General features: G+C 40.1%; 1 protein-coding gene across 1 annotated transcript in view; it reads left to right on the top strand.

Moving 5' to 3' along the window:
* FAT4 (FAT atypical cadherin 4) overlaps nucleotides 1-18,786 on the top strand; it is a 123,018-nt gene that overhangs the window by 45,715 nt on the left and 58,517 nt on the right. Inside the window, 1 exon segment of the mRNA XM_036382844.2 lies at nucleotides 17,904-18,035. Within this exon segment, the coding sequence (XP_036238737.1) occupies nucleotides 17,904-18,035 (132 nt within the window).

Genomic DNA, 18,786 nt, shown 5'->3' with positions numbered 1-18,786 from the left:
GATCAAAGGCTGGCCTGAAGGACAAGAAGGGCAGATGCCTGCAGCTTTCTTCTGTGTCAGTTGTACTTCCACCATCAATTCCCCACAGCTGCTGGATTCCTGCACTGGCACCTGATCCAGGGTTTGTAGCCAAGGTGAGCCTGTGAGCAGCAGCACAGAAGGCTTTTTCCCCATGCCATACGTGTGGCTGGCCTAGCCTACATCTGGGGCACATCACTGGCCTGAGTTCAGATGGGAAGACCCCTTGTTATAGAGGGATGTGACATCTGTGGCTCTTCCCCTGTGGCAAGTGCTTGTTGCTGCCTGGCTGCAGGAAATTAGGTCTGCTGTACACAGTTGGCTGGGTTTTATCTCCTGCTGGTCTCCTAGGTGCCTGTGAACCCTTTCCTTGGCTGTCTGGGGGGTGTTTCTCTCCTTTTGTGTTCCTCTAGGAAGAAAAGCATGCACAAAACCTTTTGCTGGGATGAGCAGGTAATCCTTCCTCCTTACCTCCCTCACTTCTCCTTGAGGAGCAATCCTGATGTGGAGCACAACTCTGGGAGGTACCTGCCCTCCAGAAGGGGCCTGTTAAACAGCTCCTATCTCCCCTGTCAGGAGAGTGGGTTGGAAGGTTGCTTGTGAAACATCAGAATATATTCACTGTGCCTCACCCACTGTATTTTTGGGGGTATTTTGGGGTATTTTTGGGGTCCCCCGACGAAGGGAGGAAATGATGAATCTGACTCCATGTTCTTAGAAGGCTCATTTATTATTTTATTATATTATATTCAAGAATGCTATACTAAAACTATACTAAAGAATAGAGAAAGGATACTTACAGAAGGCTTAACAAGACACTGATGAAAAACTCGTGACTGTTGCCTCAGAGTCCTGACACAGCCTGACTGTGATTTGGCCATTAAATCAAAACAATTCACATGTTGGATAAACAATCCCCAACCACGTTCCAGAGCAGCAAAACACAGGAAATGCAAATGAGATAATTATTGGGTTTTTTTTTGTTTTTTTTTTTTTGTTTTTTTCTGGGGCTTCTCAGCTTCCCAGGGGAAGAATCTTGGGCCAAGAGGATTTTTCAGAAAATATGGCAGTGACAACTCACAGTGCTGCCTGCCTGCTCAGGAAGGATATGGAAGCATGCACACAAGAGCAATAAAAGCTCTGAGAAGACTGCAGGTGGAGAATAGGGCTGGTGAGGGAAGCCTGGGGGAGTTAATTTTTCAGTGGTTAGAAGACAGACTCCCTAGTTTTTCTACTTAGATACCGAGAGAGAGACAGATACTAACAGCAGGGGAATCAAAGTAGCAAGGTTAAGGAAAAGAAATAAGGTTTTGGAAAACTGTGCTTTGTGGCACCACCACTGCCCCAGTAATGAGTACAGGAGGGGATGAACTGTGGGTGATGTTGGGAATGATAGCTCAGGTGACCTGTTCTTCTCCTCTCCCTAAGGAAGTGTCAGACCTTTCCAGTCCCACAGCACCACTAGGTGAATACTCTGCCAAGGAAACTAATCTCAGGCTCTTCATAAATTATTCATATTCAGTTCATACTTTCATGTGAATGCACCCATAATCATGGTAACTCAACCCATTTTTAGCTGTTTGTGCAGCTACAGACAATGGAGGAGACCAAACAAGGGGTCTTGTTGGAAATTGCACCCAAATGTGTGTGTCACTGCTGCTTCAGCAGGACAGTAAAGCACAGATAGACCAAATTGCTCATCTACAAAAATATTTGGACTGCTTCCACTTGGTTCTCATGCATTTGGCAGGACTGAGAATGAAAGTGAGATAAAAACCTTGTTTGCCAGGACTGGAATAATCCCAGTGGACACTTGGAGAGGGAGCAGCCATTCCCAGAGGGTGCAGCTCTGCACAGTGCTAGAAACAGAAAATGAAGAGGTGGTCTCTATTAAATATTGAATTCTCTTTTGCCTTGTATTTGAAGTCATCTTTCTGAGACTTTTTGTAGGCTTTGAGGATATTCAGTGGCTTTGTATGTCCCATTTTGAATTCCCTCTGAACTAAGTATTAGTGTGACACCTTCAGAAACCTTCTTCCTAAAATATCAGGGAGGGTTGATGCTGACAGCACTCTTTTAAAATGTAGTGCTTTCTTGTCCTGATAATTTTCTTTTGAGGAGATTTCTACTAAAATACATTTAACAGAACATTTTTATTAAAGTCTTTGTTTGTGAAACACAATTGCCAGACAATGAATTCTTATGATGAAGCTTCTCCCATGGAGATTATTCCTTTTGCTAATTCCTGGAAGGCAGCTCTTAAGTTACACACAAACCTTTTTGTATTTGAAACCATAAAACCCTACACACAGAGTTTTAAAGTTGAGCTTTTGTCCATGAGTGGATCATTAGCTTAGTCACATCAGTGTGTTCATATGCACTATGTGAATCTAATTTTTTGGGTTTTGTTGGGTTTTTTTTTGTTTGTTTTGTTTTGGGTTTTTTTTTTTTTTTTTGCTTGGCTTGAAGTTGTGAGATGCTATCTGGTCATGGGTTTCAGGTTATTGTTGACAGTGCTGAGCAGCTGTACACAAGCAGATGCAAAGGCTTAAGAGCAGATGCCGTAATTACAGAATTACAGATGTACTCATTAATTCTTGTTTCTAAATTTACCTCTTTTTTTTTTTCCTCCCTCTTTTTAAACTGCACTCTGTAAGTGCCAAGTGTGTTTTCCAAAAGTGTCTAGGGAGGATGGCTCACTCTAAAGCACAGCCCTGCACACAGTGAAATTTAAAGCTGTATCTGGTAGTAAATGCAGTAATAACCTGATTTTTTTTCTCCTGTGCGTCATCTCTGTGTAAATTATCTAGGTTACTGGAGCATTTGGCACTCAGCAAGCATTACCTGGCCCTGTGCCAAATGAGACACACACAACTTTCGTTGCTGTGGTGCCTGAGTTGTACAAATAAGCTGCTTTTTAGGCCCACAGGAAGAAAAACACATCAACTGAAATGGTTAGGCACCTTTCCTTGATCACATTGGAGAGAAAGAAGATGGTATCTTAGCCATTGTGCAGAGTTACACAACTCAAAGGGGCGTGTGGTCAGAGTAACATAAATCTTTTCATTTGGCATTATTCTGTTGCATGGTTGCTGTTTTCTGTTTTGTAGCAGATGACTCACATAATGGACCCCTTTCTGGCATGGTTACTGAAGTCAGTAGGATTTACAGCAGCAGGATTTTTGATGTAAGTTAATTATGATTTCAATACCAGGAAATAAGCTCAAGTTCAGAAGAATTTAAAAAAAAAATAAAATTAAAGTGCTGCTCTGTTTCCATGCAGTCTGGTGCTATCATTTGTCAAACTGATTATCAAATATGTGGTGTTAATTGAGTTAGTCTTAATAAGATGCATACATGAATGTACCCAAAAACCAGAGGAGTTGAGCTGTCCTTGTACATAAATTAGAAAATTTGATGAGCTGCAATGATATAAATGTGGTACAGGAAGCTTGATTAGAAAGTACTGGTGAGCTGAATGCCATGTAGTATAAAAATTAGTGCAGAATTTGATGTTCTTTGTTGTTTTGTGATGATTTTATTAGTTCAGCAATGTATTTATAATGTTGTAGCTGTATATTAAATTAAAGAGCCACAAATACTAATGATCATGATTTGCAGCACACTGTCTAAACCTGCAAACTGCAAAGTTAATAAAAAAACCAACATATGCTAAGCACAAAAAATAAAAGTTTTATGTTCATTGTGGGTGTGCTGAAAAGCAGTGAAAAAATATGATTTTGAAGCTACTTGAATATTTTTAATGACCTTCTGTGCAAAGAAAATAGAGACAGTGTGCTTTGTAAGTTGCTTTTTAATGCTGGTCTGATGTCTGTGGCACTTTACAAGCGGCTGCTAGAAAATAATTTTGTCTAACATAAATGGAAGAAGGATGTCTTCATAACTGTCAAACTACTTTAGGACAGTAGAAAACTGTCTTGAAGGTCCTGTTTGCATTTCTGCTGCTTATTAGGCACACGTTCATCAGCCTGAAAAAGAAGGAATGGCTTGAGGCAGCAGGCAGGGATTTACCATAGGTGCCAACAGGTGCTCGTGTCTCCTGGGAATGGCAATGTCCAGGAGACCTCAAGACCCCAAAACACTGAAGGGGAATGTCAGAGCATTTGGGCCCCTCTGGCACATTCAGAGTCTCCTCTGCTTGGTTTTTGTCCCTCCAAGCTGTGCTGTTGGTCTGGGCTTACAAAGTCCTATTGGGAGGCTTATTCTGCTTTGTGAGGTTTTTCTTTGTGAGAGTATTTTGGGTTTTTTTTTTTGTTTTTTTTTTTTTTTTGGCTTTTGCTTGTTTTTCTCTAAGGGTTAAGATGGGAGAAGCTGTAGGGCTGACACAGGGTATAATTATCAAAGGCCTCAATTGTGTTGCTCTCTGAAGTTGATCGATTGTGGGGGAAGTGAAAGGGGGTTTTGCTCAGCCTGGGGTGGGTCAGGGCCAGTCTGCAGGGAGAGCTTTGTGGGCAGGATGGATCTGGGGAGGAGAGGTGGCTCTGAAGCTCAGACATTGTCACAACAGGGCCGTTTGGAGCTGCTCTGCCATCCAAGCTTCACTTGGATATCAAACCCACAGGAATAAAAGGTTTCCCCTGTGCTTTGGTACACCAGGATGGCAGAGCTGGACATAAAGTGAGTCCCAGAATGGTTTGGGTTGGAAGGGACCATGAAGATCATGGGCAGGGACACCTTCCACTGTGCCAGGCTGCCCCAAGCCCAGTCCAGCCTGGCCTTGGGCACTTCCAGGGATGGAGCATCCACAGCTTCTCTGGGCAGCCTGTGCCAGGGCCCCACCACCCTCACAGCAGAGTTTTCTTTTCTTTTTTCTATAGCATTTATTAATGCAAGGCAGACTGTAGGTTCTGGCAGTCTAGACAGAACCATAATGTTTCTTCTGGCTTTTCTCATTAATTTTGACAGATTTGAGGGGTTTGCATTGCTGCTCAAAGAGAGATTTCAATTAACCCTTCTAACTTGCTTGTTTTGTAGGCTAGTTTTAATTCACTCAGCAGTGTTTGCCAAGTACCTCAGTCCATGCAAAGAAAGACATTAACCTTGCTGGAGTCTCTTGGGATTTGTTTTAGGGTAACTGAGAACAAAATGTGATTCCAGCCATCAGTTAGCATTATTACAAATATTTCCCTTTCATTTCTTTTTACTGTTGTTGTTTTAACCTGAATTACTGTACTCATAGCCTGTAACTTTCTCCCTGAAGCATATTGCAAATATTGCATTTTGCATATCATCTCATGGCAGGGAATTGCCTGCTTGTAGGGCATCTGCGACTGACTGGGCTTCAAGAAGTTGTTTGGTGATGCCTGTGTAAGAAATATGTTTGGGAAAATGCACAATTAATAGTTATCAGAAGATGTGTTAAATACACCAGTAATTCATTCTTTTGAACAAAATTCATCATTTTGAGACTAAATATGACATGTCAGCAAATGGCACACAACTGGGAGTGTGTCAGTGATTCATAAAGCATGAAGGAAAGGTAAATAACACCTCCTGCTTTTCTGTACTATAGTTTGGTCATTGGAAAGACTGAAGGAGTGACTTCAGTTTACACTTCAGTTTTTGGGGGCTGAGATTTCCTGCAAGAGGTTTCGTACCTCCCTTTGTTCTCGGTGATACCCACGGTATTTTATTATTACAAAGATGCCTTTCATCATGTTGGAGAAAGTCTGCTGGAAGTTTGTAGAAGGCAGCTGTTGATAAATGCAGAAATTGCCATTATTCATTTCTCACAAATGCTGACATTTCAAGCAGCATGTTTCTAGATAGGTGTGGGTATTTTCAGCTTTAGAATGCTTTTAAACAGAACGTCTGCATCCCTGCTTCCTGTGCCATTACTTGTAAGAGAAACAAATCCCATGTAAAGCACACCATGATGTCTTTGGGGCATGATGCTGTCCCTGTTTCCCTATCACCAGCTGTTCATGATGAAATTATGTTGGTAATTACGTTGTTGTCTCTGTTAACATGAAGAGCTAGCGGAGGCATTTGAGTTGTTGCCATTTTTTAAATTATTCAGAAGTCTTTGCCTGCCTTATTTTCCTTCATTCAACTGCTTGATGACTTTCTCAAAAACCTTTGATTTATTACACTTGTACCTAAAAAATACTTTTTTTACAGAAAAATTTTGCTCTTCCATTTTTCTGTATTACACTTAGGAAAATAAAATAAGGAGTCACACCTCATGGAAGGATCAAACCAGGCTGAGATTGAGGAATCTTGGCAGGGAGGGGGGTGTGAATGGTACAAAAAAACAGGAAACAAAACCCTTCAGCATTGTTTTTTAGACCTCTCCGTGATGCCCAGGTTTGTTGCTGTAATTTTCTTGCTAAGAGTTAATGTGTGACTTTTGTTGGTTTTTTTTGGTATTAAATTTTGCCTACTCTCTTTTCCTGCCCTGTAATATATTATATTGTAATCATTTAACTGTAAGCCATTCAAATTTTGTCCTCAAAATACTTTTTCTTTTTTCTCAATTGTCTATAAAACTATTGAAATGCTTCAATTGTGAGCATACAATGAATGATCATTGCCTAATCTGTTCCACATGGGTAGTGGGCCAGTTTGTACATTCAGTACACAGCACTCCTTAATTCAGTTAAAACCAGAAACACTGAGACTGTTGCAACCTACAAGATCTTTAGGGAAAAATGTGCTCTAAAAAAAAGAAAAAATAATCCCATGCCACATCATAGACACCCTACTGAAGACACAAATCAAAGGAAGTGAAACAAGGGGAAAACACAAGGAAATTGAACCTTAACTCAATCTTCAAAAGACGGAATTATATCTTTTAGTTGTGTATTTAGGGATTCTTGAAGTCTGTTAAGAATTTCTGAATCTTTTATGGTTACACTTGAACATTTATTCTGATTTGGTTTGTTTTGTTGGTTTTTTTTCTCTTCTGGTTTTTTTTTTCCTGTGTTCCTCAGAAGGGAACTGGTGATTCTCAGCTCTTCTCAAATTCCTCCCATACATTTTAAATATCCAGAGACTTGTAGTAATGACCAGTGGTGGTGAACTTCCAAAAGGATCAAAGATCTGGCACAATCAGAATAATAACTTTAAAACCCAAGTTCTATAGCACAAGGAATAGCTGAGTCACTTCAGTCAGGACATCAGACAGGGACCCGAGCATGAAAAGGTTCTTTGGTTTCTCCTAGGCTGGAAATACCATGGGAACCATTCTCTTGTGGTATATCTGCATCCTGCCACACTGAAATTAAGATATGCACAAGTGCCAGTGTATTTCTTTCTTCTTCTTTCTTTTTTCCCTCTAAAAGAGGTTTACTACGATTATCAGAACTCAAAAGTTTTTGCTTGATTGAAAGGAGGCTTTGGTTTGTTACAGTTGTCAGCTGCTGGTGATGCTTCTGACCCAGTCATCAGGGCTTGCTCAGGGCTATCCATAATAAAGCAAATAAATAAATACAGAAAGTCAGTGAGAGATTGGCTGTGGTGCAAAATCAGGGTGCTGGGGGAGAGAGATGCAATATAGGAATATGTCAGGATCTGGGCTATTAAAAGTTCTCATTATTGATTGTAGCAGCCAGAGAGCTTAACTGCATAGTTTGATGTAGGTGCTGCATCTAGGGAAGATGTAGGGGATGTTTAGGAACCAATGAAAGTAAAGTATCTGAATTTATGCTCAAATAAAACACTTCATATTTTTTATTAAGGAAGATGACTGTAAGAATCCCACATAAGCCCACTGTTCCAGCTAATTCTGTGAAACTCTGGGGTTTTTTACTTGATTTTTCTTCAGTGCAAGAGGTCATGTGTGTATTTACAGATATGCTGAAGTGACATGTTTCAAAAGGTCTTTTTAAAGACCATTTAATTAGTATTTAATGCTTGATTTTCTAAATTTGCTGTGTCAAATCCAAGGTACAACAGCTGAGTAAGAAAACTCAAAAGGTAAGTGAGGGAAACAAAAATTCTTAGCTGACATGAAGAACTCTGTAAGTGGAGTTTCATCCACCTTTCACATTCCTGGGCCAGAAGAAATGTGTTATTCAGCTATTTAGAATTTATTTATTTAGAATTTAGAACTTTTGGAGATGAAAGCTTTTAGTTATATGCGAACTTGAATCTTCATGATTTGGTCAAGGACTAATATAGAGGTTTTTATTCAGCTTCAACAAGGGCTTTATTGCAAAACCTCATCACCAGAAACAGCAATTATTTCAAGAAGAGATAATGTAGACATGTTAAATTTATTTGGGGGGAAAAACTAGGTTTTGGAGGCATGTAGGACTTTGTTTTTTAGTCCAGGTATAAGAGTTGGTCCAACAGTGCAGCAACCCTAGGCTGCTGCACTCGTGTGGGATATTCTCAATAATTGTACTAAAGGTTCCGTGGCCATGGTGGACCAAAAAGATAAATGGGGAAAGAAAGATATGCCTGAAGGTCCAGCTACCCAAATAAAAATTCTGAATAAGGGAGGGCTGGTGTGCCCGGTGGGTTGAAGTTCTTGACCCTGCCACTGTAGCCTCAGTTTTGCCAGCTGGCTCTGCTGAGGGCAGCCACATGAAAAGGTCCAGCTGTGGCCACAGAAATAAAGCTGTTCTGGCCTCAAGTGGCCTGTGGCCACAGGGGAGGGAAGGGGCCCTCCCTGACACCAGATGTGAAGCTGCTGCACAAGCCTGTAGTCTGCAAAAGAGCAATATGGTGAGGGAGGCATTTGCCTGAAATTTGTAGGAGGATGCAGAAATATTTGGAATTTCTAGCCCTGACAGTTCCCTGCTAGCAGTGCTGTGGGTGGGGGGGAAACCTTTAGTCATTTCTATAAAATGGCTTTGTACTTGTAAATGTGAAACAGGAAGGTAACACGTTGGACTTGTGTGTTTTATTGGCTAAAGGCTATTTAGGTTCTTCGAGGGATTCTTCTCAGGAAGGTGCCACATATGAAACCCTCAAAACTGCAGAACATCAGTCAGCATTCAGTCCTGTATCTTAAATAGATCTCAAATATCAGATTGTTTTCTGTGAGTGCAAGGGAATATAGTGTCTTAGTGTCTGTAGCAGAGCTTTTTCTGCCATGGCTCTGAGTGAAGAGCTTTTCATTTGCTGTTTGGGCAGCCTTCAGTGATGGGATGGATTTGTCACATCGTCCTGATGACTGCATGTGTCTTAAATGTCACACCTGTAAGTTTAATTAGGTGATTTATTTAATTTAGAGGTGTGACATTCCCATTCTTGAACTTCTAATGCTTGCATTTTCTGACTTTATCCTTTTTTTTTTTATTTTCTGGCACAGACTGAAATGTTCTTACTGATTCAATCCATTTCTTATTACATGGCAGTAGAACTAATTTAATTAAATGCAAAGTTATAAGCCAAATGGGTCCCAAATGTATACTGCTTTAAGAAAAAAAAAATCCAAAAAAAACCCCAAAAAACCCTCACTAGCAAGGTTTTGCCAAGTGTTTGTGTTGGTTTGGCAGGTATTTGGAGGTGAGTTTGTGACCAGAGGTGGTACTAGGTGCAGAAGAAGCAATGTCTTTATGAGAAAGTCACCCCTTTTATCTGGGGAAATGCTGTAGGGCCATGTGTGTGTGCATATCCAGCATCCATGGAAAGGATGGGGGGGTGGAGGAGTTTTTCAAGGTCCTCAGTGCCAGCCCAGCTCTGCCTTGGTGCCACTGGGTTGCAGTTCCTGGGCAGGCCTGGGAGAGGTCCTGGTGTGCTAATTAGTGCTGCCGAAATAGAGTTCAAGGCAACTCATCCCTACGATCAATCTGGTTTTAAATCTGTGTGAATATTGACTGAGCTATACCTGTTACTCATTAACCAGTCCTGACAAAATAACCTGTATTTCATTATGGTTCTGGTGGTGAGGGAAGGGGGAAGATAACTGCTCTGGTGGCATTTCTTACCAGTTCTGTCCCTTGTACCAATTTGATGTTTATCTCTCATTTGCTGGGAAGCTGGATCATACTGTGTTTCCACGTTTATGATTCTCTATGTTTTCATGTGTGCTTTAAAGTCAGCATGCTGTAACTTTGTTAAATTTGCCAAGGTTTGAGTAGTGCTTTCCCTAACCCAGTTTTAATTCCCTCTGCTGCATGTGAGACCATGTCTCTTTTAAGGGAGCAGAAAATGATGTAGTGCTTAAATTACCTTAAAATACTGATTTCAGAAAGAATTAGAATTTTAGCATTGCTTGCTTTGCCTTTAGGAAAACTTTATTTTTAATCTTCTGTGTTGGAAATGTGTTAGTGTCCTGTCCTGGCTGGTGGCCTTCTTCTGGGACAAGATTGTTTCTTTTCAGTGTCTTTCATCTGGACTTTGGCAAAAAAAGTTAGCTGTAACCACAGTAGGTAACACATTTCCAGACAATGCCTTATTGTCTGCACAGGCTGGACGCAGAGACCTTGCATACTACTTAGAATCAAGATTGAATTACCAACCTTTTGGGCATTTTTATGTAAAATGCTCTTTATTATGGTTTTCTCATAGCTCAAGTATGAGTCACTTGCAAGCCATAATAGATTTTGGCTATGCTGCATGATGAAGTGTTCTGGATGCAGTGAAACATTTAATCAAGACTCCAGGCAGCGCAAGTCCCAGTGGTCACCTTAACAGATAGGGGGGAAAAAAAAAGGGAGAGAAAATGAAACAACTGTATCAAACTATATCACCTTTTTTTTTACAGCACTAGGATCAATATTTCCTAGGGACAACAGAGGGAAGTATCTTCTTTTTGAATTTTTATTTTGAATGACGATGATGAAAGCAGATTTACACCTGATTTAGGAATGAGGAAGAAATTTTCCACCGTGAGGGTGGTGAAACAGTGGCACAGACAGGTGGTGGATGTCCCATCCCTGGGAACATTCAGGGCCAGGTTGGATGGGGCTCTGGGCAACCTGGTCTAGGTGAAGATGTCCCTGCTCATTGCAGAGAGCCTGCTCTTGAGGGGTCCTTTCTAAGCCAATTATTCTGTCATTCTAGGATTTTCTGATAATGTCCATTAAATTCCAGTGGAATTTGATCACTCTGATCTCCCAGAATTTTATAATGATGCTTTATAAAAGTGTCTTGATTAAAAAACATCAAGTCACCCTACTAAACTTTACATAACAGGATATTAAATCCAGCAGGGTTCTGCAGTGTTAAAATGCTGGAATTGGACCCCACAGATTAAAATTACTTGGAAAATTCCAGCACTGCATGTTAATCATAATAATATTTATAAGGATCCACGCATGTTTGTTTAATGGACAAAGCAAAGCATCTTTCCAAAGTGCATTGAGCCCTAGGTTTCCAAACAATTTCAAGGCTGATAATCAATAGTAATTCCTGATTCTGTGAGGTAAAAGGAGATATTTCTATAATCCCTATTCTAAACTACTGCTGTCTTGTATACAGGGTTGATGTTTTATTTGCTTTGGGGCAACTGAAGTGGGCAGTGGTAGGGCCTAGGACAGCTTTCACATCCTGTGTTTCATCAAGCTTGACCTCAGACATCAGAATTAAGTGTTTTAAACCTGGCTTTTTAAATTTCTTTTTTTTCCCCAAACAGTGCCTTTTTAGCACTTTTCGCCCACATTTTCTCCCCAGCTGCAATCTTCCCCCTGTTAATAGTGGGGTTCTTAACAACATTACATTTCTATTTAACAGGTTTGCTGGCCTGCAGCACAATAGACTAATGTGATTTTTATTGTGCTAGCATGCACTGGGATTGTTTGCCTCCTGGAAAATGGGATATTCAGATGCCTCATTCAGCCTCAGCTATTGCCTTGTCCCAAGATACTTCCTTTATAAATGGGCTTTCCATCTTGTTGTGAAATTGTAAATGTGCATGATCAGTAGTTCAGGTTTTTCACCTTCCTGAGCTCTGCTATCATTGGGTATTCAAGTAATTTCAAAGCATGAGTGTTTATTTCTTTTACCCTCAAACTTACTGTTTCCCAGTGATTTAGAGCAAGGTGGGAAAATGGTTCAAGATGAGCTATGGGGTTTTATATTTATTTGTATATATTTATATATTTATTTAAAGAGGATTTTTCTTCTTTTTTTCCTCAATATGTATTTCCAGACACGCATTGTACTCTGATCCTTTATGTCCCCATTCCCTTGGCTCTCCAGTTTGGAGGAAGCACCCATGCACTGCTCCTCCAGCACTGAGTGTAACCACACCTTCACTGGTGTGAGTGGCCAGTCTGATTCCTCACATCAACTTAAAAAAGGAATCTACCCATGCCATGTGTGTTTTCAAGGATTAGAGAATCATTGTTTGCTGGATGAAGAAGAATGAACTGATGAAGACAAGGAAAAAAAAAAAAGAGTAGTGTTGGCCAGGTTCTTCAGTCAGTTACATGGATGGGGTGAATTAAGAGTTGTGTTCTTTCCTTTTATCATCATGAATGATATTACTTAGAATATTTACCAAGGGAGGGGGAAATAAAATCCTTTCACTTTTATTCAGTTCAAATTGATAATGTGCTGCTGTGTTCTCCAGCAAAGAAGAAAAAGCTCCTTAATTTTGTTTTAAGATGAAGGATCATCTGATGGCTTAGGCATAAACAAAAGTCTCCAGGGTGATTTGTGGGGATGCTGCTCATGGATTACTAGAGGCTATCTCCTGAGAGAGGCAGCCAGCAAAGGGAAGAAGAATGACTCAACACCATATAAATGGAAAGAAAAGCTGTTGCCTCTGCACTCTGTTTGATCTTTAATCAAATAGTTGTAGCTTTTGAAGAGGCATGGAAGGCGTGAGGCATCTGGGAGTTGCTCCCTCCTCCCTCAGCTCGTGTTCTATCTATAGATCTCTGATCCACTCTGTGCCATGGATAGCGTGGCTCCAAGCAAGAATTACTCTTTGGGGACTCCCAGGGAAACTTGCTGCTGCCACGTGAGCTCATTCATGTTTCCTGTGTCATCTTTTTTCCTCTTCTCATCGTCGTTTGATAGGTGGAAGAACTTCAGAGAGCTGTTCTGTCTGTAAACCCTCCTGAGTTTGGAATAAATGTTAATAACTGTAGTAAAACAGAAGGATAGGGTCTGGCCAAGTGAACCCATTGGTTTATGGAAGGTGTTATGATTGGTTAGAATCTGGCACATTGCCTTGCAGGGTATGTTTTATTTTACATACCTTTGTAGCTCATAAACCCAGCCACTAACATAATTTCTTTTTCCAGAATAGAACTCTCATTTTAAGCTTTTTATGTTGAGCGTGGAACTTGTCTAGCCTGTTCAGTAATAGTTACCTGGTATTTTTGAAGTGGAATTGGTTTTTCTGCTCTGAGAATTGAAGCTTCATCTTTTAGCAGCTTAATTCAACAACTTATTTTAAATAAGCTGAAGAACAGTTTGTCTCAAATTCTTTAATAGATCAGTGTCCTTTAAAATTTGAGGTTTTGATATGATTCCCATATCTGTTAACAGCTGAGGTTTATCTGAATGGAGAAAGCACTTTTTCTAACATCTACATTCAGAGTAAATTGTGGCAGAACTGTTGGAGGTGAGTGCTGCCCTGCCTCAATCTGTTCTGAATTTGTTTAGGGAGAAAAAAAAACCCCAAAAACACAAGAGGCTAATTTGAACAGCAAATAAGAATCCTAACAAGATCAAGGCAATTAATACTTCCTCTGCTTTTAAAATGTCTGTGACAACAGGCTGTAGCAATCAAATTGTCACAGATGAGGATGGGCTGGCCATCTGTAACTGTGGCAGGGGCAGGGAGTTATTGTGAGAATGTTATTAAGCCTGTGAAGGAGAAATTTGATTCATGCACAGGGAAATTTGTGGTATTGTTTGGCTTTCTATATTGCAGATCTCTGTGGTTTGTTGTATGCCTCTGTTTTTGCATCTTAGCTTGAGTCAAACATAAAACAAGCACACAATAAACTAATAAAGAAACCCACACAAAGATGGTTTGCGTGGAAATTGATATGTAAAATTACTGTGTTTATTTTACAAGGTTGGTAAATAAACAATGTGTATTTGTCTGAAGAATAAGCTCTGAGGGAAAGCTTTGATTTTCAGTCTTTTTTTCTACACGTATTAAATGTGAGAAGGAAAAGCACTGTACTAGAATTTGTATAAAAGTAGAGTGATTTTGTGGATGTGTATGTGGATTGACCAAAGTTTTCTGATTTTTTTTTTCATTTTCCCTTGAACAACAAAAGCAAGACAATATTATGAATCTATTAATCAGTTTTCCATCACAGTCTTAACAGATTTAGGAGAGTCTGTAACTATTTGTGCTCTCATGGTTTCTGCAGACATTCAAGGCTGTTCAGAGGAGCAAAGCCCCTATCCATCAGTGCCTGCACCACAGGAGAGGGGAAGTTAGAGAATAAAAAAGGTGCAAAGATGCTTAACTATCTTTGCTGTTTGCATGTTTTATAATATTTGAGTCCTCTGAGGGGCAGGAAGATCTTTTGGGTCCCGTATTAAAGTTGCTGTTGGTACAAATATGAATTGAGGATTTGTCAGATGGAAAGCAGCAGAAATTTTTGTTGCATAGTGCAGTACTTGGAGTGCTGTGAGGTGCTTGGTTTGTGTCTGCCTTTGCATCCTGGATTTGTGATGAGTGATGGGTTTGAGGTCAGGCAAGAATATTCCTCATTTTGGATAGATTTGGACAGGGAGGTGGCAATTATCACTTTCTGTGTAGCCTGGGCACGTTGCTTCCTGCAGTCCTACTGGCATGTAGGAAGGTTCCTTCCTTCCAAGGTTTGGAGAAATCCCTTCAGCTCCCTTGTGTTCCGTCCTGTGGTGTATTTGAGGTTACAAGGCCTTTGCTTTCCTGGATATTTGTTCTTGTACCTGCTGCTGTTGCTGGTGGGTGGTTTGCCACCAGTGTGAGCTGGGAGAATCCTGTGTGCTGAGATCAGGACATCATCTGTGGGACCCTTTGGAATGTGACTCCTGTGGTGCAAACAGCTGGTGACACCACCATGGCCACCTTGTCTTGCCTTTGTTGAGTCCAGGGCAGAATTACACTTAATTTTTAATTAGTGCCTCCGGATAAATAATCAAACCATGTATTTCCTAAAGTGACACACATCAATTTCTTCATGCAAATGTGAAGTGAGATTAGAAAGAAGCAGTTGGTTGGGAAAAGGTTTAGTTTAGATCTTTGATTAAAGCTTTGTGGAATTTTGTCTTTTCTTTTTCTTCTCCAGTAAAGGTGTGATAAGATACTTTGCCATCTTCCAGTGCCCTGTGGCAATGGGAGACTTTGTGGTTGTGGTTCTCCTGTGGACTTCTGCTTCATGTTGGAATTTATGGAATAATTTCAAAGTGAAATTAATTTGTGAGCTCCTGGATATTCAGTTTACATCCGATCTCATTCGGGATGTATGAGATCCTCTCTTAAATGAAATGCAACAGACTGTTTTTTTTAGGGAAAATATGAAGTTTTTTCTCAAACCTTTTTTCATAGATGCCTTAGACCAGGCTGGATGAGCCCTGAGGAACTTGGTCTAGTGAGTGGCGTCCTCATCCCTGGCAGGGTGGGTGGAGCTGCATCATCTTTTGGGTCCCTTGCAGCCCACACCATTCTGTGATTCTATGCTTACTTCAGTGAAATTTCTGCAAATGGTTGCATCCAAGGATCTGACTCCCCAGGTCTGCAGTTCTGTTTGGAAGCTGAAGTAGTAAATTCTAGCAGAAGTAAAAAGATAGCTTCAGACACAGATGCTAATTGGACTTAGCCAATGGTGAATTAGGAAGCAATACACATTATCTGAGCCTTGTGGATAAGTAATAAATAATGGTGTAATGCTCTTTTAAAATGCTGCATTCTTTTCTAAAAAATTCTGATCCTTATTTGAGAATTCCTTGTTTTTCCACTATCTAAAGCACATCTTCAGTATAAAACGCAGCTTCTTTGTTTGCTTTTGAACTGATTTTTCAGAATAAAATTACCTCTTTTATTCTTCTTTTTTTCACTTCTCTGGAATCTGATTTTATAATTAACTTATTTGTCCCCCCAACCCGTAGCCATCTGTGTTCTTGGATCCTCACTATTTCACATTATTCAAGCTGTAGGCAATGCACAGCTCCTACCCCAAACCCCCCAGAAGCTGTCACATATTTTTCATATCATTTGTACAAAGGGCAATTTCTCATCATGAAAATGGGTTCTGGTGGTGAAATGTCACTTGCAGCTGAAACATTAGCTGTGAATGACATGTATGGTAGGAGTAGATGAATTGCAGAGCTGTGCAGCTGCTTTACCTTGAAGCCCTGTCTGGGGAAATGCTGCACTTTGGGGAGGAAAGCAGGAGTGTGCTGTGCCAGTTCCATGGGCAAGGAGGGCTGGCAAAATCCTTCATCTGTCATTTCTACCACATCCCTCCTGTTTCTGTGATTAATTGTCACCTAGTCTCCTTGAAAACCAACCTAGGCTGGCTTCTTCGAAAGTTTGTGTCTGGTGAGGTGGCTGTCAATCACAGCTCATGATGCTCTGCTCAGAACTCCTTCTGCTGTCAGGGATATAAATTTAACAGTAAAACCTTCTGGGTTGATCTGTCTCAGGCTGTGAATTGCTTAGTGTTCCATTTTTGAGTCTCCAAAGGGATTAAATAGGGGATAAATAAGTAACAGCTTCTGTAAAAGACCCTTGTTCGGTCTCCACTTCCAGCACATATACTATTATATTAATATTACACTAATATTAATATAATATTTCCTCTGTGTTTGAGATCATCCTGGTGATCGAGTCAGAGCAGTTTGGCAATTGGTGGTCCCTATGAAAACGGAACAGAGAAGAAAATGTTATGACAGGGGACTAGAAACAGCAGGAATCATAGACTTTGCATCACCAGAAATGCCTGTGTTGGTTATATCCAGAGCAGCCCAATCCATACGTTTTCAACTGAGTGCCTGGAGAGTCTTTGTGGATAAGGACAGCAGATACTGTAGCATAAATAAGATTTTGTCTGTCAGTCCAGGTACCTTCTTTAAGTCACCCCTTCTTTACCTGTCTCTGTTCCTCAGTTCTTTCAGCTACTAATTTTCTCCTTAGTGGGCCTTCAGAGTTTGGTGACTGTTTATTATTTTGGGTCCAAAACCATACTTTTTTTTTCCATGATAAATATAAAACAGCTGTGTCTTCTTTTTCTATTTTGGTATATTACATTCCAGACCTAGCAACAAGAGTAAATGTAGCTCTGCATCTTTTTGAATTAGCATCAGCAGGGCAGCAATCTTGCTTATGAAAAACTAGGGATAAAGATCACAAAACAACCTTTCAGGAACTATCATTCTTACTTGGAAAGGCATACAAATATGGCATGTGAAAAGAACGTTTGTTGAGTTTTGGATAGTCGAGGAGAGTAGATGCTAGTGGGTGCTCCTAAAGCAACGTTTATGTTTGCAGTTAGAGGAGAGTTTTGAGAGAGAGAGAAAAGCAGATTATTTGTTATAAAATATATTAAGTGCAAGGGTGTTTTTTCCCCCTCTCGGAACGGAGAGTTGCCAATATATAAACATTTCAGAGAGAATTTTACACCACCTCATCTTTATGTCAGACAGCATTTAATGGTTGAACGATCTCCTGCCCCGGCACTTGGCAGTTCCTCTCCAGGGGCTGACTTTGAGGATTACAATGACAGTCTATCAGTGGATCTCTTCCAGTATAAACTAGGCTAGGACCATTTAAAATCAGTTGCTATCAACAAGTCAAATTAACTTTATTTGTGTTAGAGGCTTTCCTAGGAGTATTTTATAACAATGTGGAATTTTAATATCCGGACGAGCTTTTCCTATTGTTGGTGTGATTTGGGAATGTGCTAATTCATGTGATTAAGAGCAATTTACTTGATTTCTTTCAGAATTATTTTAACGTTCAGGTTCAATCCATGTCCAGTGCTCATTCCAGTTTTTTTTCCTGTTCCTCTTTACAGGTAGAAATAACACTTCAGGATATCAATGACAACCCACCAATATTCCCCACAGACATGCTTGACCTGACTGTAGAGGAGAACATAGGGGATGGATCTAAAATACTGCAGCTGACAGCCATGGATGCTGATGAGGTAGGAGCACGATTTCAGTTTTGAATGTTGGTGCTAAAAGTGCAATTCTGGACATGGTTTTACCTGTTTTCTTCATCCCTTTGTGTGAGCTTCGCCTTAGGAATCGTGGCAGTCATTCACAAAGTTGTGTCCAGCATTGTGGAGCTCTAAGCTAACTTTGGAACCAAGGTGTTGTAGTTGAACCCAGTTCCAAGGTGTGCAATAAAATTAATCTCAAAGCCTTTGAGAAAAGTGAAACTCTGATAATGCCTGCTTTCCCTTTGACTAGACCTAACAAAGATCAATATTATCCCTTCCAAAAGAAGGTTTTATTTTACCAAAAACTGGAGAAAAGAATTAATGATAAAATGTGTGCTCTGGACATGAACTGGTTTGCAAAAGAGTTTTGCCCTCTGAGATTCATTATTATGAGAATGCTGCAACTAAGGTACTATGAAGAAACTACCATGTTATTGATACATTCATTTATTTTAGAAACTTAAGTTATAAAAATGTTAATCACATTAATTTTGTTTGCTTGAACCGTTTCTTTCCATGAGGAAAACAACTAAAAAGTCAAAATAATCATACAAAAAGTTTGTGTTGTCATTAAAATACAGAGTTACACTTGACAACAGCAAGCAGTTCTTGTTTTCCAATAATAGGGTGATTCAACCTCCTTAGGAGAATTTTATTGCTGGCCTTTTTTGTGTTTGCTTGGTTAATCTTCCTGTGATTGTTAATTGGTGTACTTAATCTTACTACTACAGAG

The sequence above is a fragment of the Molothrus ater genome, chromosome 4 (assembly GCF_012460135.2).
Source record: "Molothrus ater isolate BHLD 08-10-18 breed brown headed cowbird chromosome 4, BPBGC_Mater_1.1, whole genome shotgun sequence".
NCBI lineage: Eukaryota > Metazoa > Chordata > Aves > Passeriformes > Icteridae > Molothrus > Molothrus ater.
This window is presented reverse-complemented; position numbering and strand designations above follow the sequence as displayed.